General features: G+C 42.2%; 2 protein-coding genes across 2 annotated transcripts; both read right to left on the reverse strand.

Moving 5' to 3' along the window:
* Window positions 1–11,981: 11,981 nt before the first annotated feature.
* LOC109747823 (uncharacterized) lies at window positions 11,982–12,769 on the reverse strand. The gene has a single exon (XM_020306847.4). The coding sequence runs from the start codon at window positions 12,655–12,657 to the stop codon at window positions 12,175–12,177; it is 483 nt and encodes a 160-aa protein (XP_020162436.1). The 5' UTR covers window positions 12,658–12,769; the 3' UTR covers window positions 11,982–12,174.
* A 3,270-nt stretch (window positions 12,770–16,039) lies between these two features.
* Window positions 16,040–24,719, reverse strand: LOC109747819 (L-arabinokinase). Its single transcript, XM_020306836.4, has 28 exons — window positions 24,455–24,719; window positions 24,150–24,326; window positions 23,953–24,036; window positions 23,769–23,845; window positions 23,386–23,452; window positions 23,119–23,176; window positions 22,968–23,035; window positions 22,824–22,886; window positions 22,392–22,445; window positions 22,205–22,307; window positions 22,006–22,115; window positions 21,788–21,907; window positions 21,147–21,203; window positions 20,650–20,813; window positions 20,404–20,563; window positions 19,654–19,737; window positions 19,156–19,278; window positions 18,818–18,948; window positions 18,658–18,739; window positions 18,413–18,500; window positions 18,264–18,307; window positions 18,098–18,193; window positions 17,922–17,998; window positions 17,608–17,808; window positions 17,352–17,517; window positions 17,010–17,081; window positions 16,645–16,848; window positions 16,040–16,433 (listed from the first exon to the last, which is right to left on the reverse strand). Exons 1-28 carry the CDS (start codon window positions 24,587–24,589, stop codon window positions 16,314–16,316), a joined length of 2,985 nt encoding a protein of 994 aa, XP_020162425.1. The 5' UTR covers window positions 24,590–24,719; the 3' UTR covers window positions 16,040–16,313.
* Window positions 24,720–25,960: the final 1,241 nt, after the last annotated feature.

The raw sequence follows: 25,960 nt of genomic DNA on the forward strand, positions 1-25,960 counted from the left end.
GAGTTATCGGCAACTGGCAGGAGCCATATGGTTGTCGCTTTATTGTATGAGATGCAATCGCCATGTAATAGTTTTACTTTATCCCTAAGCGGTAGCGATAGTCGTAAAAGCAATAAGGTGGCGAGACAACAATGATGCTACGATGGAGATCAAGGTGTCGCGCCGGTGACGATGGTGATCATGACGTGCTTCGGAGATGGAGATCACAAGCACGATGCTTCGGAGATGGAGATCACAAGCACAAGATGATGATGGCCATATCATATCACTTATATTGATTTCATGTGATGTTAATCCTTTATGCATCTTATCTTGCTTTGTTTGACGGTAGCATTATAAGATGATCCTTCACTAAATTATCAAAGTATAAGTGTTCTCCCTGAGTATGCACCGTTGCGAAAGTTCTTCGTGCTGAGACACCACGTGATGATCGGGTGTGATAGGCTCTACGTTCAAATACAACGGGTGCAAAACAGTTGCACACACGGAATACTCAGGTTAAACTTGACGAGCCTAGCATATAACAGATATAGCCTCGGAACACGGAGACCGAAAGGTCGAGCGTGAATCATATAGTAGATATGATCAACATAGTGATGTTCACCATTGAAACTACTCCATCCCACGTGATGATCGGACATGGTTTAGTTGATATGGATCACGTGATCACTTAGAGGATTAGAGGGATGTCTATCTAAGTGGGAGTTCTTAAGTAATATGATTAATTGAACTTAAATTTATCATGAACTTAGTCCTGATAGTATTTTGCAAATTATGTTGTAGATCAATAGCTCGCGTTGTTGCTTCCCTGTTTTATTTTTGATATGTTCCTAGAGAAAATTATGTTGAAAGATGTTAGTAGCAAAGATGCGGATTGGATCCGTGATCTGAGGATTATCCTCAGTGCTGCATAGAAAAATTATGTCCTTGATGCACCGCTAGGTGACAGACCTATTGCAGGAGCAGATGCAGACGTTATGAACGTTTGGCTAGCTCAATATGATGACTACTTGATAGTTTAGTGCACCATGCTTAACGGCTTAGAATCGGGACTTCAAAGACGTTTTGAACGTCATGGACCATATGAGATGTTCCAGGAGTTGAAGTTAATATTTCAAGCAAATACCCGAGTTGAGAGATATGAAGTCTCCAACAAGTTCTATAGCTAAAAGATGGAGGAGAATCGCTCAACTAGTGAGCATGTGCTCAGATTGTCTGGGTACTACAATCGCTTGAATCAAGTGGGAGTTAATCTTCCAGATAAAATAGTGATTGACAGAATTCTCTAGTCACCATCACCAAGTTAGTAGAACTTCGTGATGAACTATAGTATGCAAGGGATGACGAAAGTAATTCCCGAGCTCTTCGTGATACTGAAATCGACGAAGGTAGAAATCAAGAAAAACATCAAGTGTTGATGGTTGACGAGACCACTAGTTTCAAGAAAAGGGCAAAGGGAAGAAGGGGAACTTCAAGAAGAATGGCAAGCAAGTTGCTGCTCAAGTGAAGAAGCCTAAGTCTGGTCCTAAGCCTGAGACTAAGTGCTTCTACTGCAAAGGGACTGGTCACTGGAAGCGGAACTACCCCAACTATTTGGTGGATAAGAAGGATGGCAAAGTGAACAAAGGTATATTTGATATACAGATTATTGATGTGTACTTTACTAGTGTTTATAGCAACCCCTCGGTAATTGATACTGGTTCAGTTGCTAAGAGTAGTAACTCGAAAACGGGAGTTGCAGAATAAACAGAGACTAGTAAAAGGCGAGGTGACGATGTGTGTTGGAAGTAGTTCCAAGATTGATATGATCATCATCGCACACTCCCTGTACTTTCGGGATTAGTGTTGAAACTAAATAAGTATTATTTGGTGTTTGCGTTGAGCATGAATATGATTTGATCATGTTTATTGCAATACGGTTATTCATTTAAGTTAGAGAACAATTGTTGTTCTGTTTACATGAATAAAACCTTCTATGGTCATACACACCAACGAAAATGGTTTGTTGGATCTCGATCGTAGTGATACACATATTCATAATATTGAAGCCAAAGGATGCAAAGTTAATAATGATAGTGCAACTTATTTGTGGCACTGCCGTTTAGGTCATATTGGTGTAAAGCGCATGAAGAAACTCCATACTGATGGGATTTTGGAATCACTTGATTATGAATCACTTGATGCTTGCGAACCGTGCCTCATGGGCAAGATGACTACAACGCCGTTCTCCAGAACTATGGAGAGAGCAACAGATTTGTTGGAAATCATACATACAGATGTATGTGGTCCGATGAATATTGAGGCTCGTAGCAGGTATCATTATTTTCTGACCTTCGCAGATAATTTCAGCAGATATGGGTATATCTACTTAATGAAACAAGAGTCTGAAACATTTGAAAAGTTCATATAATTTCAGAGTGAAGCAGAAAATCATCATAACAAGAAAATAAAGTTTCTACGATCTGATCGTGGAGAAGAGTATTTAAGTTACGAGTTTGGCCTTCAGTTAAAACAATGTGAAATAGTTTCACTACTCACGCCACCTGGAACACCACAGCATAATGGTGTGTCCGAACGTCATAACCGTACTTTATTGGATATAGTGCAATCTATGATGTTTCTTACCGATTTACCACTATAGTTTTGGGGTTATGCATTAGAGACAGCTGCATTCACATAAAAAAAGGGACACCATCGAAATCCGTTGAGACGACGCCTTATGAACTGTGGTTTGGCAAGAAACCAAAGTTGTCGTTTCTTAAAGTTTGGGGTTGCGATGCTTATGTGAAAAGGTTTCATCCTGATAAGCTCAAACCCAAATCGGAGAAATGTGTCTTCATAGGATACCCAAAGGAGACAGTTGGGTACACCTTCTATCACAGATCCGAAGGCAAGACATTCGTTGCTAAGAATGGATCCTTTCTCGAGAAGGAGTTTCTCTCAAAAGAAGTGAGTGGGAGGAAAGTAGAACTTGATGAGGTAACTGTACCTGCTCCCTTATTGGAAAGTAGTTCATCACAGAAATCTGTTCCTGTGACTCCTACACCAATTAGTGAGGAAGTTAATGATGATGATCATGTAACTTCAGATCAAGTTACTACCAAACCTCGTAGGTAAACCAGAGTGAGATCCACACCAGAGTGGTACGGTAATCCTGTTCTGGAGGTCATGTTATTTGACCATGACGAACCTACGAACTATGAAGAAGCGATGGTGAGCCCAGATTCCGCAAAATGGCTTGAGGCCATGAAATCTGAGATGGGATCCATGTATGAGAACAAAGTATGGACTTTGGTTGACTTGCCCAATGATCGGCAAGCCATTGAAAATAAATGGATCTTCAAGAAGAAGACTGACGCTGATGGTAATGTTACTGTCTATAAAGCTCGACTTGTTGCGAAAGGTTTTCGACAAGTTCAAGGGATTGACTACGATGAGACCTTCTCACCCGTAGCGATGCTTAAGTCTGTCCGAATCATGTTAGCAATTGCCGCATTTTATGATTATGAAATTTGGCAAATGGATGTCAAAACTGCATTCCTGAATGGATTTCTGGAAGAATAGTTGTATATGATGCAACCAGAAGGTTTTGTCGATCCAAAGGGAGCTAACAAAGTGTGCAAGCTCCAGCGATCCATTTATGGACTGGTGCAAGCCTCTCGGAGTTGGAATAAACGCTTTGATAGTGTGATCAAAGCATTTAGTTTTATACAGACTTGCGGTGAAGCCTGTATTTACAAGAAAGTGAGTGGGAGCACTACAGCATTTCTGATAAGTATATGTGAATGACATATTGTTGATCGGAAATAATGTAGAATTATTCTGCAAAGCATAAAGGAGTGTTTGAAAGGAGTTTTTCAAAGAAAGACCTCGGTGAAGCTGCTTACATATTGAGCATCAAGATCTATAGAGATAGATGAAGACGCTTGATAAGTTTTTCAATGAGTACATACCTTAACAAGATTTTGAAATAGTTCAAAATAGAACAATCAAAGAAAGAGTTCTTGCCTGTGTTACAAGGTGTCAAATTGAGTAAAGACTCAAAGCCCGACCACGGCAAAAGATAGAAAGAGAATGAAAGTCATTCCCTATGCCTTGGCCATAGGTTCTAGAAAGTATGCCATGCTGTGTACCAGATCTATTGTATACCCTACACTGATTTTGGCAAGGGAGTACAATAGTGATCTAGGAGTAGATCACTGGACAGCGGTCAAAATTATCCTTAGTGGAATAAGGATATGTTTCTCGATTATGGAAGTGACAAAAGGTTCGTCGTAAAGGGTTACGTCGATGCAAGTTTTGACACTAAATCTAGATGACTCTAAGTCTCGGTCTAGATATATATTGAAAGTGGGAGCAATTAGCTAGAGTAGCTCCGTGCAGAGCATTGTAGACATAGAAATTTGCAAAATACTTACGGATCTGAATGTGACAGACCTGTTGACTAAAATTATCTCACAATCAAAACATGATCACACCTTAGTACTCTTTGGGTGTTAATCACATAGCGATGTGAACTAGATTATTGACTCTAGTAAACCCTTTGAGTGTTGGTCACATAGAGATGTGAACTATGGGTGTTAATCACATGGTGATGTGAATTTTTGATGTTAAATCACATGGCGATGTGAACTAGATTATTGACTCTAGTGCAAGTGGAAGACTGAAGGAAATATGCCCTAGAGGCAATAATAAAGTATTATTTATTTCCTTATATCATGATAAATGTTTATTATTCATGATAGAATTGTATTAACCGGAAACATAATACATGTGTGAATACATAGACAAACAGAGTGTCACTAGTATGCCTCTACTTGACTAGCTCGTTAATCAAAGATGGTTATGTTTCCTAGCCATAGACATGAGTTGTCATTTGATTAACGGGATCACCTCATTAGGAGAATGACGTGATTGACTTGACCCATTCCGTTAGCTTAGCACCCGATCGTTTAGTATGTTGCTATTGCTTTCTTCATGACTTATACATGTTCCTATGACTATGAGATTATGCAACTCCCGTTTACCGGAGGAACACTTTGTGTGCTACCAAATGTCACAACGTAAATGGGTGATTATAAAGGTGCTCTACAGGTGTCTCCAAAGGTACTTGTTGGGTTGGCGTATTTCCAGATTAGGATTTGTCACTCCAATTGTCAGAGAGGTATCTCTGGGCCCACTCGGTAATGCACATCACTATAAGCCTTGCAAGCATTGTGACTAATGAGTTAGTTGCGGGATGATGTGTTACGGAACGAGTAAAGAGACTTGCCGGTAACGAGATTGAACTGGGTATCGAGATACCGACGATCGAATCTCGGGCAAGTAACATACCGATGACAAAGGGAACAACGTATGTTGTTATGCGGTCTGACCGATAAAGATCTTCGTAGAATATGTGGGAGCCAATATGGGCATCCAGGTCCCGCTGTTGGTTATTGACCGGAGACGTGTCTCGGTCATGTCTACATAGTTCTCGAACCCGTAGGGTCCGCACGCTTAACGTTACGATGACAGTTTTATTGAGTTTTGATGTACCGAAGGAGTTCGAAGTCCCGGATGAGATCGGGGATATGACGAGGAGTCTCGAAATGGTCGAGACGTAAAAATCGATATATTGGACGACTATATTCGGACTTCGGAAAGGTTCCGAGTGATTCGGGTATTTTTCGGAGTACCGGAGAGTTACGGGAATTCGTATTGGGCCTTAATGGGCCATACGGGAAAGGAGAGAAAGGCCTCAAAAGGTGGCCGCACCCCTCCCCATGGTCTGGTCCGAATTGGACTAGGGAAGGGGGGCGCACCCTTCCTTCTTTCTCCTTCCCCCTTCCCTTCTCCTACTCCCACAAGGAAAGGAGGAGTCCTACTCCCGGTGGGAGTAGGACTCCCCCCTATGGCGCGCCTCTCCCCTTGGCCGGCTGCCTCCCCCTTGCTCCTTTATATACGGGGGCAGGGGGCACCCCGGAGACACAACAACTGAACCTTGAGATCTCTTAGCCGTGTGCGGTGCCCCCCTCCACCATATTACACCTCGATAATACCGTTGCGGAGCTTAGGCGAAGCCCTGCGTCGGTAGAACATCATCATCGTCACCACGCCGTCGTGCTGACGAAACTCTCCCTCAACACTCGGCTGGATCGGAGTTCGAGGGACGTCATCGAGCTGAACGTGTGTAGAACTCGGAGGTGCCGTACTTCGGTACTTGAGCGGTCGGATCGTGAAGACGTACGACTACATCAACCGCGTTGTGATAACGCTTCCGCTGTCGGTCTACGAGGGTACGTGGACAACACTCTCCCCTCTTGTTGCTATGCATCACCATGATCTTGCGTGTGCGTAGGAAAATTTCTGAAATTACTACGTTCCACAACACTCTCCACTAAGGCCCATGTAGGCCCAATAATTCCCTGGGGGGGTCGGTAACCCCTCGGTACTCCGAAATATATCCGAACCTTTCTGAAACCATTCCGGTGCCCGAATATCATCATCCAATATATCAATCTTTACCTCTCGACCATTTTGAGACTCCTCGTCATGTTCGTGATCTCATCCGGGACTCCGAACAATCTTCGGTCACCAAAACACATAACTCATAATACAAATCGTCATGGAACGTTAAGTGTGCAGACCCTATGGGTTCGAGAACTATGTAGACATGACCAAGATACATCTCCGGTCAATAACCAACAGCGGAACCTGGATGCTCATATCGGTATGTTACTTGCCCGAGATTCGATCGTCGGTATCCTCATACCTAGTTCAATCTCATTACCGGCAGGTCTCTTTACTCGTTCCGTAATGCATCACCCCGTAACTAACTCATTAGTCACATTGCTTGCAAGGCTTATAGTGATGTGCATTGCCGAGAGGGCCCAGAGATACCTCTCCGATACACGAAGTGACAAATCCTAATCTCGATCTATGCCAACCCAACAAACACCTTCGGAGACATCTGTAGAGCATCTTTATAATCACCCAGTTATGTTGTGACGTTTGATAGCACACAAGGTGTTCCTCCGGCATTCGGGAGTTGCATAATCTCATAGTCAGAGGAACATGTATAAGTCATGAAGAAAGCAATAGCAATAAAACTTAACGATCATTATGCTAAGCTAACGGATGGGTCTTGTCCATCACATCATTCTCTAATGATGTGATTCCGTTCATCAAATGACAACACATGTCTATGGTCAGGAAACTTAACCATCTTTGATTAACGAGCTAGTCAAGTAGAGGCATACTAGGAACACTCTGTTTTGTCTATGTATTCACACATGTACTAAGTTTCCGATTAATACAATTCTAGCATGAATAATACACATTTATCATGATATAAGAAAATATAAATAACATCTTTATTATTGCCTCTAGGGCATATTTCCTTCAGTATGTATGTGCTAAAATGTTGGAGTATACATGCTGAAATGTTGAAAAATACATGATGAAGTGTGAATTGGGTAAGGTGACCGAGATGGGTATTTTTACCCGCACGTATTACCCACAACGGTCGGGTACGGGCAGGGCCGTCTCCAGAAATTCGGGGCCCCGGGGCGAAAATCAAAATAGGGCCTAAAATTATTTCAAAATTTTCACACGATAGAAGAACTAATATAACTAAAACAAATTCTCACTTTATTACCACTGATCAGGAACAAAGTTAATTCCATACTACTCCTAACTTGGCTTTGTTGACAAATAAATTCATGACAAAGATTCCATGGACAATCTCAATTTCATCCTAATTCGGTCCCTGTCAACCTAATTTAGTGCCAGCCTGGAGTACCAATACGGCAATACCTAGCGCCGTGGACAAATAATATTAACCTACTCATCTACTCCTAACTTAGCATCGGGGAGATCATGCTTAATCAAGTATTAGTAATCAAAGAGAGGGATGGGCTTAAGCAGATGAGACATTTATACCTAGCAGACTAGTACTGGAGAACTAGGGGCAGCCATGGAGGGGGAAGGCAGCAGACGACGGCGTCCTGGCCGATCGGTGGAAGGCAGTCAGCAGACGACGGCGTCCTCGGCGGTTGGCTGAAGCAAAGCCGATCGGTGTGTTGTGTTTAGGGTTAGCGATCGATGACGAAAACATGCCTGGTCGATAGATGTACGAGGACCCGTGGCCTGGCTTTGCTGCTGCGTGGGCTCTCTATACGCTTTTCCTAGGCCTTTGCTTGGTTAGCCGCTGGTGGATTAAATCACCTAAGCCTAATACCTGGTAATTTGGGGCCCCAAATTTTGGGGGGCCCTATGCGGTCGCCCATCTTGGCCCCCTCCATCGACGGGGCTGGGTATGGGTATGAGAACAGTTTGAAACCCAAGGTGCGGGTACGGGTACGGGTTTGGGTGAAAAATGTTCGGGCATGGATTTGGGCGACCATTACCCGCACCCGAACCGAGTGGGTGCCATGTTGAGATGGGTGTAGATCCAAGGCTATGTTAGAAATCTTGGCATCTCACATTGGGGAGATGGTGGAAATTGAAACTGAACTTAATGGTGTAGGAAACTTCTTGATCGATGTTTAGAATCCCCTGACCAAGTATGTTATAATTACAAGGAATAAGAAGAGGGAATTTTTTTCATGTGGCTTATGAGAAGATTCCCGGGTTCTCTCATCTGGAGTGTGGCACTAGGGAACATCTGGAGAAAGACTTGAAGTGCGGAAGTTGGCTTGAAGCTATCCGGAACACATGGCATGGACGTTTGTATTTGGTAGAGGAAGAGGAAATGGTATGGGAGGCCGATTGGCAATTTGTATGGATGCAACACATGGTCGTGGTAGAGGTGGGGAGTACTATGACTGGAGGAACCAACTAGAAAGGAATAGAGGTGTCGACCCGCCACTAGGGAAGACAAATGCAGAGCTAGTAGGTGCAACAACAAACCCTCTAGAAAATAACAATACTGAAATTATTATGTATGATGCAGACAAGAATGCAAGAAAGAGGCTTGATCTTGGAAAGGAGAGGGAATGGAGAAGGAGCAGCACTGAACCTTTAAATCTTTTGGCAAGAGGACCCAACCTTTAAATTTGGACGAGATCCCATCATTTGAGTAATAAATTGTTTTTCATCTCTCAAAAAAAAAGTTGGTATTGCGGCAACGAGTTTTTTTGAAAGCCGCCGGTCTATGTTGAGATGAAAGAATTTCGCCTAGAAAAAACCCTGAAACACTTAGATCAAAATGGAAAGACCACAAGTCCAAAAGCAACACGCTGCATAACATACAGAAGTGGCATAGTTGGATAACTCGATCATTGTCCAAGTAGCACCTAAACGAGTACAGGTCTGGGGGAGAAGAGAGTTGCGGATCAATTCTTTCTTTTTCTTTTTGTAACTACTTACAACTCCTAATATGGATCGGAGAAACTAGCGGACTTTTAAAATGGAAGGTATGCACACTAAGAAAATTGATGTTTATTCTTGGATGGGTCTTGAAAAACAACTAATTTTTACATGGTAAAAAAATATTTCTCAATTACGCCCCGATCGGAGGGAGTATTATCTAGTACTACTAGCTATAAGATTGCACGATATTAATTCATGCAAGCAATCTACAACTTCCATCAAGAAATAAACTTTCCCGCTGAAAATAAAGCTATATCTTTTTGCAGAGAGAGAATTAAAATAAAGCCTCGAGATGCCACTGCTCAAAATAAATCCCTTTAATTCGAGATCAACAACACACTCTCCCCCTCTCGTTGCTATGCATCTCCTAGATAGATCTTGCGTGAGCGTAGGAAATTTTTGAAATTGCATACTACGTTTCCCAACACATAGAACCATATAATGGCCTCGTGTTGCCCAATTCAATTAAATTGGGCTGAATTACGATATAGGCTCAAATCCACAAACTACCAGATGGGTATAACATGGCAATGGGTAACGCGCAAACCCGACGGATAAAAACCCTATTAGGGTAAGAGTTTGGGAAAAATAAATACCCATGAGTTTATGAATGAAAAAATGTACCCATGGGGTAAGTCGGGTACGGTACGAGAAGGAAATACCCAAACCTGCGTGTCCCATGTGTCGTTCGCCAAAGGAAAAAGGAACCCTGACCAATTTACCCTAGGCTAACGCAACCGCTAGGCTCGACCCAAAATTCCCTACCTTTACCCATGTGCATGATCTTGTTTAAATCTGTTGATCTTGTTTTGTGAGCTCATGATTTTGTCTTTGATTTTGTTTATCTTACTATATAGTCTCCTTCATTTGATCATTTTTAAACAGAGGCTGCAGAAGTATCTTTAATAAAAGAAAATTAGAGAAAATTGTGCCCCTCTTGTTTGTGTCGTAATTGAAAAAAAAAGAACAAATGTGAATGTTTCTCTAAGAAGTTCACTTACAGGCTACTCATCCATGAATATAATTGGACATTGTTTAGTGTCATCTAGTTCATGCTTATTGATATATATTTCTGAAAACTAATACTATTCTTTTTATTCCATCACACAACAAGTCATCATATATATGTGCTAAAATGCTAAAATGTGGTATGCATGTGCTAAAATGTTGAAGTATACATGCTGAAATGTTGTGTATATATGTGGAAATGTTGAAAAATACATGATGAAGTGTGAATTGGGTAAGGTGACCGAGATGGTCTTTTTTACCCGCGGGTATTACCCACAACCGGTCGGGTGCGGCAACCGGCCGGGTACAGGGTATGAGAACAGTTTGAAACCCGAGGTGCGGGTACGGGTTTGTGTGAAAAATGTTGACATGGGCATGGATTTGGGCGACCATTACCCGCACCGGAACCCAGCGGATGCCATCTTGAGATGGGTGTAGATCCAAGGCTATGTTAGAAAACTTGGCATCTCACATTGGGGAGATGGTAGAAGTTGAAACCGAACTTAATGGTGTAGGAAACTTCTTGAGAGTTAGGGTGAGAATTGATGTTCATGATCCCCTGACCAAGTATGTTACAATTACAAGGAATAAGAAGAGAGATTTTTTTTCATGTGGCTTATGAGAAGATTCCAGGTTCTGCTCATTTGGAGTGTGTCATTAGGGAACATCTGGAGAAAGACTTGAAGTGCGGAAGCTGGCTTGAAGCTAATCGGAACACATGGCATGGGACATTTGTATTTGGTAGAGGAAGAGGAAATTGTATGGGAGGCCGATTGGCAAGTCGAGAGGATACAACACACGGTCGTGATAGAGGTGGGGAGTACTATGACTGGAGGAACCAACTAGAAAGGAATAGAGGTGTCGACCCACCAGTAGGGAAGACAAATGCAAGGCTAGTAGATACAACAACAAACCCTCTAAAAAATAACAACACTGAAAATATTAGTATGTATGATGCAGACAAGAATGCGAGAAAGAGGCTTGATCTTGGGAAGGAGAGGGAATGGAAAAGGAGCAGGACCCAACCTTTAAATCTTGACGAGATCCTATCATTTGAGTAATAAACTGTTTTTCATCTCTAAAATAAAGTTGGTATTGCAGTAACGAGTTTTTTGAAAGCCGTCGGTCTACGTTGAGACAAAAGGATTTCGCCTGGAAAAAAACCCAAAACACTTAGATAAAAATGAAAAAGATGACAAGTCAAAAAGCAACACGCTGCACAATGTACGGAAGTGGCATCATTGGATAGCTCGATCATCGTCCAAGTAGCACCTAAACGAGTAGAGAGAGAGGGTTGCGGATCAATTCTTTCTTTTTCATTTTTTAACTACATACTACTCCTAATATGGAACGGAGAAAGTGGCGTACTTTTAAAATGAAGGGTGTGCACACTAAGAAAATTGACATCTATTTCAATTGGCTTGGATGAGTCTTAAAAAACAGCTATTTTTTACATGGTAAAAATATATTTCTCAAATTACGCCACCAATTGGAGAGTATTATCTAGTACTACTAGCTATAAAATTGCACGATATTAATTCACGCAAACAATCTATAACTTCCATCAAGAAATAAACTTTCCCGCTGAAAATAAAGCTTTTCTTTTTGCAGAGAGAGAATTAAAATAAAAGCCTCGTGATGCCACTACTCGAAATAAATCCCTTCAATTCGAGATCAACAAACACACTTAAGAGTCAGAGACTCGTGATCTTAACAAGAATTTGAGTCTAATCCAGCATACAACTCCTCTCGCTGAATTTCGCCAAAAAGAAATAGAAAAAAGCCACAATGCAGCTCCCCGCTTCCGACCGCTCACGAATCGTAGTTGTAGAGATAGTCGATCTCGTCCTCGTCGAGGTAGTACGTCTTGCTGATCTTGCCGTGCTTGAAGTTGCGGCCCGGGCCCGCCTTGGACGACGCCTTTCCCCCCGAACGCGCCGGCTGAACCTGCGCTTGCTGCTTCTGCGCGACGGCGCCGTACCGGGACGGCGGCGACGACGGCGGCCACCATCCCGGCGAGTACCCGTACCGCGCGGCCGGCTGCGGCGGAGGCGCCTCCTCCTCCTCGTCGAGCGCGCGGAGGGCCTTCCTGCAGAGCGCGTCGAGCGCGCGGCTGCCGCCCGGCTTGGAGTGGTTGGTCGGCCTCCGCGACGCCCTGACGTACCCGCCGTTGGCCACCACCACGGCCTGCCCGTCGGCGTCCACGACGTGCGCCGCCCGGCGCTTGCCCTCCGGGTCGACCAGCTCGCGGTCGTACACGCGCACCCACCCTCGCTGCCTCCCCTCGCGACGCATCTTGGGTCGTTTCTTGGTTTGCTTCTGCGGTTCCGTGTGCCGGGGCCGGAGCCGCCGGTGGCAGATTTATACGGCACGGGCGGGTCGGTCTCCCCTTCCTTGGCGTCCACGGGTTCGTGTTGGTCGTCGGTTCGTGTCGCGGTCGGCAACTTGGGATCCAAGTTTCCGATGGGCCGAGTATGTTCTGGCCTTTTTTCTTTCGGAGACTACTGCTGTGGCCTAACCTCACAGTACACAGTACACACACGAGTGCTCCTATTCTTTTTTTTTTTTTTTGAGGGGAGTGCTCCTATTCTTTCTTCTTCTTTTTTGAGGGGAGTGCTCCTATTCTTGTGGCCTTAACCCATAAGTGGAGAAAAATAGGAGGCAAATCGCCTCGAAGTTTCTACATTTTTCTTTTGAGCGTCCCTCAAAGTTTCTACATAGGTCGGCCATACTGACGGGCCATTAATAAATACTTTCTCTGTAAACTAATATAAGACGTATATATAAGTTTATTTCTATAAAAAATAACTATGTAAGTTGGGTACGAGTTTTTAAAATAGTACTATAAAGGAATTCATCAGTAATTTTTTATATTTAAAATAGATGTTCATGATTTCAAAAATAAATGTTGACATGCTTAAAAAGGAAGTATTTATGTATGTCAGAAGAAATATTTATTTATTCCAAGACAAAAGCTTCACTTGTATAATAAAATGGATGTCCATGACTTCAACAACAAATATTCATATATTTCTGAAAGAGATTCATCCTTTTTCTACAAATAAAATAAATAAGAAAAAAAGGTGAAAAAAGTAAAGGAAAAGGGAAATACGAGAAAATTGAAAAGTTAAAACAACACGAAAAACAAACATAAATAATAATGATGAGAAACTCGAACCATGAGCCATATACCAGTGCTTAACTGGATGTGCTCTGTATCATTAGCTATGCTAAAGTACAAGGTTTTTTTGGGTTTGGGGTGGGGTGGGGGGGTGAGTCGATTAAGAACAAACCAAATCGCAGTTGACTAAACCCAACTTGTGATAATTGAGGAAGAAAGGGAGCGCGAAAAAGCCCTTCTAGGAAGCGGTCTTTTGGGCACGAGGGTGTACATATGAATTACAAGACGCATCAAGGTGATCCTTGGTGTGTAATAATTGAGGATGAAAAGGAGCGCAAAAAGAAAAAAACTTCAAGGAAGAGGTCTTTTGGGCATGAGGGCATGGAGACGAATTGTGAGACGCATCAAGGCGATTCATGATGTGTGATAATGGAGGAAGAAAGGGAATGTGAAAAACAAAACCTTTGAGGAAGCGGTCTTTTGGGCATGCGGTCATGACATGGTTTTAAATAGCACGCTATAGTGTTTGCAAGAGGTCTTGCGCTAAGGGACTTAGACCCAAACACATGAACAAACATTTTAAATAGCGCAATATAGCTCCGCTATAGCGTTTAGAGGATGTCCGTCGCTAAGAGGCTTAGCGTGCTATTTAAAACTATGGGCCATGGAGACGGATTGTGAGACGCATCAAGGCGATCTGTGATGTGTGACAATTGAGGAAGGAAGGGAACGTGAAAAAACCCTTTAAGGAAGCGGTCTTTTGGGTATGATGGCATGAAGACAAATTGTGAGACACATCAAGGCAATTCGTGATGTGTGATGATTGAGGAAGAAAGGGAAGGCAATAACCCTTCGAGGAAGAAATCTTTTGGGCATGAGGGCATGAAGTCGAATTGTGAGACGCTTCATGGTGTTTGGTGGAGCTGTGGTTTTTCTGAAAGCAGTTGTAGGGGATGTGTAGTGGGAAGCCAACTGTGGGAGATGTGCCGTGAGAAAGCTGTAAGTCGTTTGGCAAACTAGCTGTATGAGCCGTGGATGTGAATATAAATGTCTAAAATACCCCTAAGATCATTACAATTGATTTAGAACACTAATAAAAACATAATTAAATAATTATCCAACTCTTATGACCAACATGGTGCTTTGGCACGGCAAAAACTAGCACACAAATGGAAATACAAACAACTCATCATAGAATTCACTAGCAATCTATCCCAATTTCTTTTTGTCTTTGGTCAATACATTAGAACACTTGCATTTTTCACAAGCCAAAGCCAAGCAACTAGATTAGTAGCATCGGCATAGAATCTTATATACACTTGTACACATATCACAAAATGAAATAGTAGCTCATCCATGAGCAGATCAAAGAACTCTATGATTAACTCGAGCTCATCAAGGGTTGGCAATTATGGGCCAGTTTGGATCACATCCACACCGCTAGACATTTAGCCTGGAGCTCTCCTAGAAACTGCCTGACACTTGTTTGGTTGGTGCCCCGGAAAGGAAAACGTCTGCCTGGCCTAGCAGCCGGTAGCATTGTCATTAGCCTGGTTCAGTTGAAAAAAATAAAAGAAAGAAAAATGCTTGGCCCAGGCAACATCTTAGCCTGGCCCAGGTGTCCTATAGCTTGCGCCTGGCCAACCGCCTGGCACTAATAATGACCAATGAGCAGTATGGCCCATGTGCAAAAATATTTGTAAGTACTAGATGACAAAGTAGCAACTATGGGAAGGAATCAAACATGTGTGGTCAGGCAAAAAACATGACCAATGAGCAGTCAGGCAAAAATTGTCCATCATCTCAGGCTCCATCCAGGCAACACTTTTTCCCAGGCACAGTCTCCAGGCCTCTAACCGAACACAACATATATCACAGACTCTATTCATGCCAGAGAAGGACGACCAGAAGATGTGTCTTCTATCGATGGGTTCCTGTGAATCAGTCCTGGTCGACCCATCGAATAACATAGGTGGATGCTTCGTCTCGCGCGTGTATTTTTTGTTGCGCTGTGATGGAATCGGCTGGCTCGTTTACCTCTTCGGTTAGGATTCGACCTGCACACCACAATGGAATCGGGCGGTCTCGTTTACCTCTTCGGTTAGGATTTGGCTTGCACACCACATAATCCGGCTAAAAAAAGTGAAACCAAACGGTGTCCAAGGCAATCCGTGATGTGTGATAATTGTGGAAGAAAGGGAATGTGAAAAAACCCTTCGAGGAAGCGGTCTTTTGGGTATGCATGCATAAGATGGACGATGAGATGCATCAAGGCGATCCATGATGTGTGATAATTGAGGAAAAAAGGGAACACGGCAAAATCCTTCAAGGAACTAGTCTTTCGGGCACGAGGGCATGGAGACGAATTGCGAGATGTATCAAGGCGATCCGTGGTTGCCGACGACAGCATTATCCCGTTTAAACTAAGAAAAAAAACTCCGTGATACTGAGCTTATTCACTCTGCCCTGTTACGCCTTATAAAAAACTAGGGGAAAAGAACCATTTTTTGTTCCTATCCCCAGTGAAGATTTAACCTATTTGGTGGCAGTGAGTCATAAAACCAAGTTGGCTTTCATCTTTAAAAACTGTTTGATTCTTATCTGTGCTATATATGTATTCCTGGCATTCCCGGTCGAAGCACAAATGTCATGGCAACGCAACGAACTGTGCTACAGAAAACGTGCTCCAAAAAGAGCTTATTATTCATGCTGCAGTCCGACATACACAATGAATTGCTGCTTCCCATGTCCTGTGTTCAATCAATTCAGCAGCCTGACCTCTCAACAAACCTGAGTTCACTGGGCACAATGGATTGGAAAGCCGGCCACTTCATTTGGTGATTATCAACCGCCGTCGGATCTTCAAGTAACCAAACTTGCCAGCGCCTGGAGACGACCCGTCAAAGACGATCGGTTGGTATCCCGTGGCCGCCTTGTACCTTTGCTGAATCTGAAAATTGTCCAAGGGCAAAGTTATAGTCCCAACCATACAAAGTAAAAAAAACAACTATAGCTCAATGGACTGCACGGTGCATTCCGAAACAGAATCGGTACTGCCGAAGTGCGACACAAGGGAGTAAGCATTTGGGGGAAGCTACTAAATTGACCGTAGCTCGCAACATGGTGAAGCCATCAACATACTAGTATATGAACTTAATTACCTCGGCGATCTCTTCAGCGCTTTGGAGGCAGTTCTTCCCGATAACACAAACGGAGCCACCAGACCCTCCGCCCGTAATCTTCGCACCGTACAGATTAGGACCTCCATTTTCCGGCGTCTTTCTGTGCTGCATTTCTTGCACTAGATTAACCAGCCTATCTGTGCCGTCTGAACCAAGCCCACATGCATTGTAGCTGTAGTGGCACTGCCAAGTGTCAACAATGGGATGTTAAAACGATGTCAGAATTATGGAACACAGTGAAGGGTTAAACCTAAAGTCCAGTGGGGAAAAAAATGAGACAGAATCATCATTTTTGTGGACGAAAACGTACATCGTAACAAAGTGATTAAGAGATTCAAATTCACCTGGTACATAAGTTCTCCAAGGGCTGACAATTGCTCATCTGTGTTAGCTGCTGTTAATAATGCCTTGAAGGTCTGTATGCCAGAAAATAGAAGAATGTCAACAATAAAATCAAAAAATATATTTTATTTTTAGTGCTTTGTTTCAGTAAAGAGAAATCAAATGAATGATCATTGCTCGGAGAGAGATTTTAGTTCTTCTCTTTTGGGATAATTCACATTATTGTGCCACTTATGATGATACCAGAAAAATTGCACCCATTGCCACAACAGCATGCTGGGAAAACAATGAAAAATTCCAAACATAGTGCAGAAAAAGTAAACAATCTGGTGAAAATATCGAACCTCAACTCTGAAGTTTTCATATATGGGATGTCTAGTGGGTGCCTTCACACTGTAAGATCTTTTTGGATCAATTACTGTTACCATGTCATCGTGGTCTCCATATTTCTCTAAAAATGCATCTCCAGTGATGGTCTCCGGAATATCTTTTGAATAAGCAGCTTCATATCTGAAATTCAGATCTTATTATAAGTAAATACTATACATGCAATGTCCAGAACGATTCATGTTTTTGTGAACTAAGTAAAGAAAGTGTGACCTGTGAGGTGGCAGCTTGCACAAATACTCCATGGAAGCTTCAGACTTCAGTACATCCCTTCCCTTTTCTTTATAATCATCAGACTGAGCAGGGGCATCTGAAGTTGAGGATACTGATACTAAGTCGGATGCTGCACACTTAATCATCTTTCGTCCCATATAAGTGCCTACCCTTACAGATCCATAATCTCCCCCACCGACACTGTTATCTCAAGACATGGCAGAATACTGAAATCAGATGCAATTCGCCCAACCACAAAAGTTCTGTCCCATGAGGCTGCTAACAGAAAGCTCAACGAGGAAAAACAAAACTACCTATGTCGTATGCCAGAGTCTAGACCCCAAAATCGAATATGAGATGGAATCATAACCAATTCCTTCACTTCTGCAGGCTGCACCAAAACTGTGATTGAACAATACAGAAGTAACATGGTTTCGAGTGGAGTTAAGATAAATCAACCAACTTGTGGAATTTAATAAAGACTACTAACCTGGCAGACCATTGCAAGGAGTTTGTTAGCTTCTCCACAGGCAGATGCCATTTGGTCCATGACCCCACATGGAGCTCCAACAACATGATTCTCAACCTGAAAAATCGTTGAACTGTAATGCACTTGCTGGATTCTATTTTTACAACCAGACTTGTTAAGCTCATACCTTTTGACAAAGCAAAGCAAGATCCCTTGGAGTAACGTTTAAACCTGCAGCCAACAAAATAAAATAGAAAGCAATTTAGGAGATTCTAACAAGGTTAGTCAAATAGATGGCAGGATTATGGTAAAGGTAGCTATGAGCGATCAACAAACCATAGGCAGCTGCAATAGCAGACATCGTGGCAACCTCCACCGATGCAGAAGAAGAAACACCTTTGCCTTCTGGCACAGCAGAAGAAACCTACAGTTTTGGGGTAGAAACTAAATAAGAACTGATTAACATAATCCTCATCATCTATCCAAGAGAAGAAAAACGACCAACTAGTATACATTGTGATTTAAGAGTCCCTTAAATGGAGCGTTCTTAATGGAGGAAAAGGACAAGCTTATGTGCTTACCAGAATGCTCATGCTATCAGTGAACTGTACGCCTAGCTCCGTCATCAAGATTAAAATTGTTCCGGAGACATAAGCAGCCCATCTGAGATCGCATATAATTAGGAAATATGTGAATATAATTGATCATTCAGAATTTCTGTAGAAAAATTAAGATACTTACTTTTGTGATGGGTCCTGGCAGAAAAATTCTCTGGCTTTTTCATACGATATCGGTTTGTCACCATCCATAAAATCTGACAGGTCCATATCAAAAGTTGGTGCACGGTTACTCAACTCAGAACCAAATGAAACCTGCAAAATAATGATATTTACATAAGATAATGCACATTTACCAGTTCTATCGGAGTTACAAAAGTACAAATTGGCAAAAAGGGCATTTTTATCATACAAACAATATACGGTATACTTATGTTCCGCAGATAACTAAAGAAAATAGTGGCAGCGAATCTTGAGAATTGATGACAACAAAAAATATTTGAACGATTGAGTAGGACTTACAATTTGTACCACAGGTACCACCCCTGTGTTCTCAAGCTGTCTTGCTTGTACATGCTTCCATAGCTTCTGCTTGCTAGGATGGTTTCTCTGAACAGCAACATGGCAGGCTTCCCGAAGAGGCATCTACTAATGGCATCAAAATTTTCCATCACAACTAACTAAAATATGACTTGACAAGAATAATACTGCATTTAATTCCAAAATTCTATCTAATTATCTGTGAACTGAAGAAAGTTCATGACAAGTCAACGGTTTACTGAAAATATAGCATATATGGGGAACGATGGAATTCTGAGTTTTTGCACAGCATACAGAACTTAAAGATGCACAATCTGAGCAGAAATCATTTTATGACTCTAGAGGAAAAAAGTTGCTTGTTTCAGGCGCAACAGATGTTAATGGTAGTCAGGGGACTAAGTTATTTGTAAAAGTACCATGATATTATCTAACGTAAAATCAGATAGATAACTGCCATTTTTCACCTGTAATTGAGCATACCTGCAAAACAAGACTTCCTGAATAGTCTGCAATGCCACCCATGACATCTAACCTTCCAGGCGCCCTTGCTACATATATTTCCCTCTGCAAAGGAATGAATTAAGAGAAAAACAATTATAAGAAACCAATCATTTGTTGGGCATTTCAAATAACTAACTTCAGGTGTCAACCTAACATAACATACGAACAAGCCAGTAAGACTAATTACGAATCAAGTTTCCTCCTATAAAAGCTTGACAAAGTCATATATGCGTGGATAGAATACGAGTGAACAAAGATAAATTTGAGAAAACGAAAGATCAACGAAAGAAATAGGTTTGTTGGCAAAACAAAGAGCAACGGTTACCTGTTTGAACATATGTTGCACCACAAAATTGCTATTTAGTTAACATGGTAAAATTTGTGGTCAACAACGTGAAACCGGAATAATATATGCAAAGTATCTATCTGACAATTTCCCGTTGAGTTGCTTTATGACAAAACTTGAATCCAGCATGGAAAGTTAGCTCTACCTGGTCTGTGCAAACTAATTAGAAATGAGCCATGGCTCACATTGGTTGAACCAAATAGTATGCGCGGATAATAAATTAGCAATTTTCAAAATGGAACTTCAGAGCATAGGCAAAAGTTGGCGTATTTCTGAAATCCAGGAAGATATTATCTGAATGTACAAGGTCAGCAGCAGCAACATGTGCTTCATACGGTGGTATAGTTCACTAAAATTAACACAAAGCACTGAAAGATTAGTACCTCCCAGTCAAAGAGCACGGATGCAGCAGTTCTTTCTCGGGATTGCACCTCAGAATCCTTCAATTCATTTCCAGTAAGTCCAGATAAGCTCTTCAAAAAGGCCATGGTATCTGTTAATCCTTGCAAGTCCCCATGGAGTATCTCAAAGTCTTCACAGCATCTGCCAGAACCAAATTTGGTACGTCAGTAAAAGAAATTTATCATTGGAAAACCACAAACATATGAAAAACGCCAGGATAAACTCACGATTCTGCCGTTTTGATCTTTTCAGTATTTTCTATGATTGGATGGGCACCAATTTCTGTGCCATTAAGAGAATACCAGTCAGGAATTCCTACATCTTTCCCAGGAGTCCTTTGTAGTTGATATCCTAACACTATGGCATCTTGCAATCGTCTTGCTCCATTAAACTGTAAATGCACATAAAATAGGTTGATCGGCTGACACTAAAACAGGGTTTCTGAAATGTTGCTTACAACTCCAATCTCGTTTATAAAATAAAAGAAAACAGAAAATATGTGCTCGATATGTGATGAGTTTACTTGCAGCACAGCATAGGTTTCCACCTTCCCAGGGAAAAATGTTTTCCATATGAAGCATGGAAAGTAGAGAATTTGGGATGAAGACAGATGCAGTTGCATATAATGAGTGGAACAGTGGGCATGGAAATATCTCTATCATAATCACATATTTAAATAGTGTGAATCTCACTGATCAGTCAACAGTCGTCCAGAATGACTCACTTTGTCAGAAGCACACTTCTTTCCAACAGCAATGTCCTGAAGGATCCGAGCAGCCACCTGCATGGACAGGTATTAGCTCATTACAAATATTATGAATTTCAATAGCTGAAGCCTTCTTTATGATATACTCCCTCCGTCCCAAAATAACTGTCTTAAGCTTAGTACAACTTTGTACCAGAGCTAGTACAAAGTTGAGACACTTATTTTGAGACGGAGGGAGTAGTTGATTTAGTGAACTAATAATCTATCTTTTGGAACATACATGAGGATTATGCTGGTAGTGTCATAATGATGTACTGCAGCTAACTGTTAATCTTCAAAGGTTCTAATACAATTGACTGCAAGCTGCAACATGACATAGCCCAATGGAGGGGCACGTTATCTCTCTGGCTGATGATAAGAGTTCAATTCTCATCAACCACAGGCCGGATGGGTTATTTTTTGTGGATTTCTAGTACAATTTTGAGGATTCGAAACCATGACATGTGTGTTGTGAAATTTTAGATGATTACACTAGCCAAATGCCCCTGTGGTCTCCAAATACAATTGGTAGCATAAATAGTTTTAAGTCCTGACAAGCTAGGATGCAGTTATGCAAAAAAATTATAAGATCCCTATTGGAGAGCATGCAGGGAAATTACTTGGCCACCATTTGTTGGGCCATCATAGGAAGGTTGAAGTGTGAGAGCACGGAGTAGATATGGTTTCCAGTGCCCAGCAAGGAAATCCCTTCTAATCATCTCAATGCTGCTTTGGTGGTGCTGAAACAAAGTGGGAGAGATGACGTCAAATTAAGGCATTTTCAGCACAGCTATACTAACTTACCCCAAGAATATTGTGATGGTAAGAAATGTTCAACCTCAAGCAAATTCCGCAGAAATGGCTCCTCATTAAAATAATCTCTGCGAACGAACACAAATGGTAGTTTGTATGCTAAAGCTTCACTTGCCGTTCCATACCCAATTTTTCCTATATGAAACTGGAGTGAGTATCTTTGAAGAGTTCTTTTTTAAATAATACCTAGCATTCAACAGTGAATATGTAATGCTTTATTTTACCTAGCATGCAGTCAGATGCAGCCATAACATCTGGTGTGTAAGTATCTTTCTCAAGCTTAATGAAGTTTGGAGGAACCTCTTGAGAATCAGATGCACCACAGACCTTTTATGAAGAGATTACCAAGTTAAGATCAGCCAGAGGCACAGTTGTTGAAGGAATAGAACTCCATTGCAGAAAGAAACATACCAAACAGATCCAGCCATCAGGCAGCCATTCTTGCTTCAGTTTCCATCCTGCTGGCTGGGGATAATAGCACATTGATTTCATTTGATATGTGAGTATGTAAGCGTAGGACCATTCAGTACAGAAGATAGCCGGCTTTCAACAAAGCATGGCATGTGATTATATGAAGAACAATGTTTACACACGCATTTTTTCCTTGTGAATATCAGTGTATAGTGTATTTTAAGGATTTTACTGTTGCAGGAAAATTGGAAATGATGTATGTGTATTAATGCGTAATGGCATTACAATTTCAAATAATTGCACAATAAGTCAAACTGATCGGTTAGCCTATCTTTTATTGAATACCCCGAGCACTTCTAAATTTTGTCTCTGAGGGTGCGTATGTGTTACCCTTTACAGCAGAGAGTAGTGAAACATGTCTCTTAAACTCACCTGTCCACCAAAATTAAAAATGACCACCTTAGTGCTCTCCGCAATTCCAAGGTCCTTCCTCACCTAATAGATCAAAATAAAAATTAGAAAACAGAGTGGTAATCAAGCCTGTGGCATATCGTTCTCCAGCAAAAGGACACCAACCTCAGATCTGGATTTGCGCAAACCTCTTACCACTAGAGGCACATCAGTGACATCACGGAAAGCCGGCACTAGAGTGAAATGTTCAGTTCTGATGAATATTCAGAAGTTGGGCATAGAAAGTTTACAAGAAAAAAAGTGCAATTGCACGTACTAGGGCAATATCCAGGTAGTCGAAGTAAAGTCTCACAATTAGAATAATCCTCTGCTATCTGTAAATGTTGATGAGATAGTCACATTGAGCAGGTAAAAGTGCCAATGAGCATACGCAAAAAGGGACAGTGTTAAAGACAGCAGCAGAGAGTTGGAACGTACAACATGGAATCAAGAATTTTAATCTGAAGGTCCAAATTCGAAACTTTGAACACTTTGAAAGATACAAATAAGGTAATAAAATGATGTGGGAAATAGTGAAAGGGACCTGCCAAACAATAGATCGGTGTGGATACCCAGCTGCCATGATGTATTCTGCATATATGGAGTCCCAACTGCAAATTGTGTGTGGCGAAATAAAATACCAACTTTTGAGACATTTGTTATTCCTAATGCAAGTGTAAGTTGAGATTGTTCAAAGAGTCAACATGCAGACAGATAACACCGCCGCACCAACAGAGACTAGAAAAACAGCTCCACATGATTGTGTAAGGCCGATGATTGCAGCAGAAACAGAGAGACTGGTGAGAAATGCTGATAGGTCTAGCAGGACACCGTATAGCATGACAGGCAAGGTAGAGGAAAATGGTACTAGTATAAGAATAGTTTCAGGCAATGCAGCAGAAACAGAGAGGGGAAACAAAAGCTCACCTAAAATTCCCAATGCACACCGAGCGGATACCGGCATCTGCAGCCGCCCTGCACACCACAGGAACAACATCCGAGACCTATCCCACAACAGCATTCACTTCACAGTTCATACATTGCAGCCATGGCCGAGAGGAATCAATTTTGACATGGACTGAATGATAGCACAGCAGAGCAGCAGTAGTACCACTAGGTCTGCCTTGACGGAGCGGAGCCACTCCGCCTCAGTCCTCAGGATCGACTCGCGGGGCACCACGGCGGTCTGATGGTACTGCATTTCCGCAATCACACCCCAAATGAGAATCAGTTACAGCACGCGCAGACGCAGGCCAGTAGCGTAGCGTAGCTGCGTAGGGAGTGAGGAAAATTGGGTGCGGCCTGAACCTTCTCGAGGGACGCGAGGGGGTCGACGGTGAGGGGGTCGGACTGGACGGCGCCGCAGTCGAGCAGGACCTTGCGGACGTGGAGGCCGGGGGAGCGCAGCTCGGCGGTGAAGACGAACTCCGGCACCGCCGTGGACACGTGCACCTCGTGCCCCGCCGCGATCAGGTGCCGCACCACCTGCGAATTGCCAGGCGCGCCCCGGCAACGCGCACAGACAGAGTCAAATTCTCCGGCGAAACGGACGAGTCGGGATCGTGGTGGGCGAAATGGCTGAGGAGAGGGGAGGGGAGGGAAAGGGGCGGGACCTCGATGGCGCGGGTGGCGTGGCCGAAGCCGTGGCCGGTGAGGTAGAAGGCGAAGACCAGGCGACGCTCCGGCGCGCCGTCGGTGCCTCCGGCGGTCGACATTGCCGGTGAACTGGCAGGGAGCTCTGGATCCATCCGAGTGGGATGGGCCGCGTCGGCTGTTGCTTCAAGCGTAACTAATCGGAGCGACCGACTCCACACTCCCCACAGCGCGACTACACACAACTTCGCTCTCGACCGACGACCTGTCAGCCTCTTCAATCAAAATTCTACTACTACCCCTCAAATCTACATTAATTGTCGCTTATTTAATATCACTTTTATACCAAATGAGCGACAATTATTAATATTAAAAGAACAATAAATACGGTTAGGCAAGTGACGTCCTATAAATATGTATAAATATTAAGCTCAAGCTTACATCCAATCTGTAATAAGAAAAAAAAATTACTTAATTTTTTGGTGGGATTTTTATTTAATTCTTTGAAAAGGTGGTTAACCCGTCCTTTACATCGATTGATACATATGGACATATATTTAACAATGGTGAAGAGTTAAGCATCACTATTCATAAAGAATTATTATTTTTGAAACCCCTCCCATATATTAATTAATTAAAAAACATTCATACAATCATCTGTTACAACGTTAGGCACGCATGGCGGAACACTATTTATAAGCAAACCATCAGACCTATCTTGAGATTAATCATCATCTTGGAAATACTCAGCACTTCAATCTTAAGATCAACGAGGGGAGATCTGTCCAAATAATCATTTCTAAGAAAAGACACAAAAAAGGGGCAATCAGTTTTCAAAATGCTGGGTTTATGAAGGGTAATACCGATATAAAGCCCCGCAAGTGTCACTCTCAGTTTCGCTCCATCCACACTTTTGCAAATCCTAATATAATCCCAAGAAGAGATGATGACTTCATCTGTATGGTTCCTGGCGACCACTCCTATTCTGGCAGCACTAATGGCCTTCACAAAAATTGCCTCAACATTGATCTTAATGAAATCTGGATCGGGGGGCTGCCAGGTCACACATTTTCCATCCACATCATTGGTATAATTTACGCCATCCACCCCCTCCTTATTGTTGTTGGTAATCTCCATCTTCATGTTGGTATGACAGGACGAGGAGTAGTCCCGGTAGCTTTGAATAAAACTCATAGAGGCAGAGCTAGTTTCTTTACCTTTACCAAATATCAAATCATTTCTCAAGTGCCATGCCCTTCAAAATGTAAATGTAATTTGCTCACGCACGGCAGCCTTAAAAAATGTGGCTTGTTCGCTGAGCATGTACATATCTATGTTGTGTATTTTGAAGTGCCATCTCATCGTTGTAGGTGCTTTTTTTTACTATAAACAGTAGGGCCAAAAGCCCCAATGAAATTTTTAATTAATCAAGGCAGCAAAGCCTAAAAAAATTCTCACAAAATCTTACTAAAAGAAGAAAATAAATAAAAATAGTGGCTTGAGGTAAGCCAAAGAAGGAAGAAAAT

The sequence above is a fragment of the Aegilops tauschii genome, chromosome 7, assembly GCF_002575655.3.
Source record: "Aegilops tauschii subsp. strangulata cultivar AL8/78 chromosome 7, Aet v6.0, whole genome shotgun sequence".
In the NCBI taxonomy this organism is placed as follows: Eukaryota; Viridiplantae; Streptophyta; class Magnoliopsida; order Poales; family Poaceae; genus Aegilops; species Aegilops tauschii.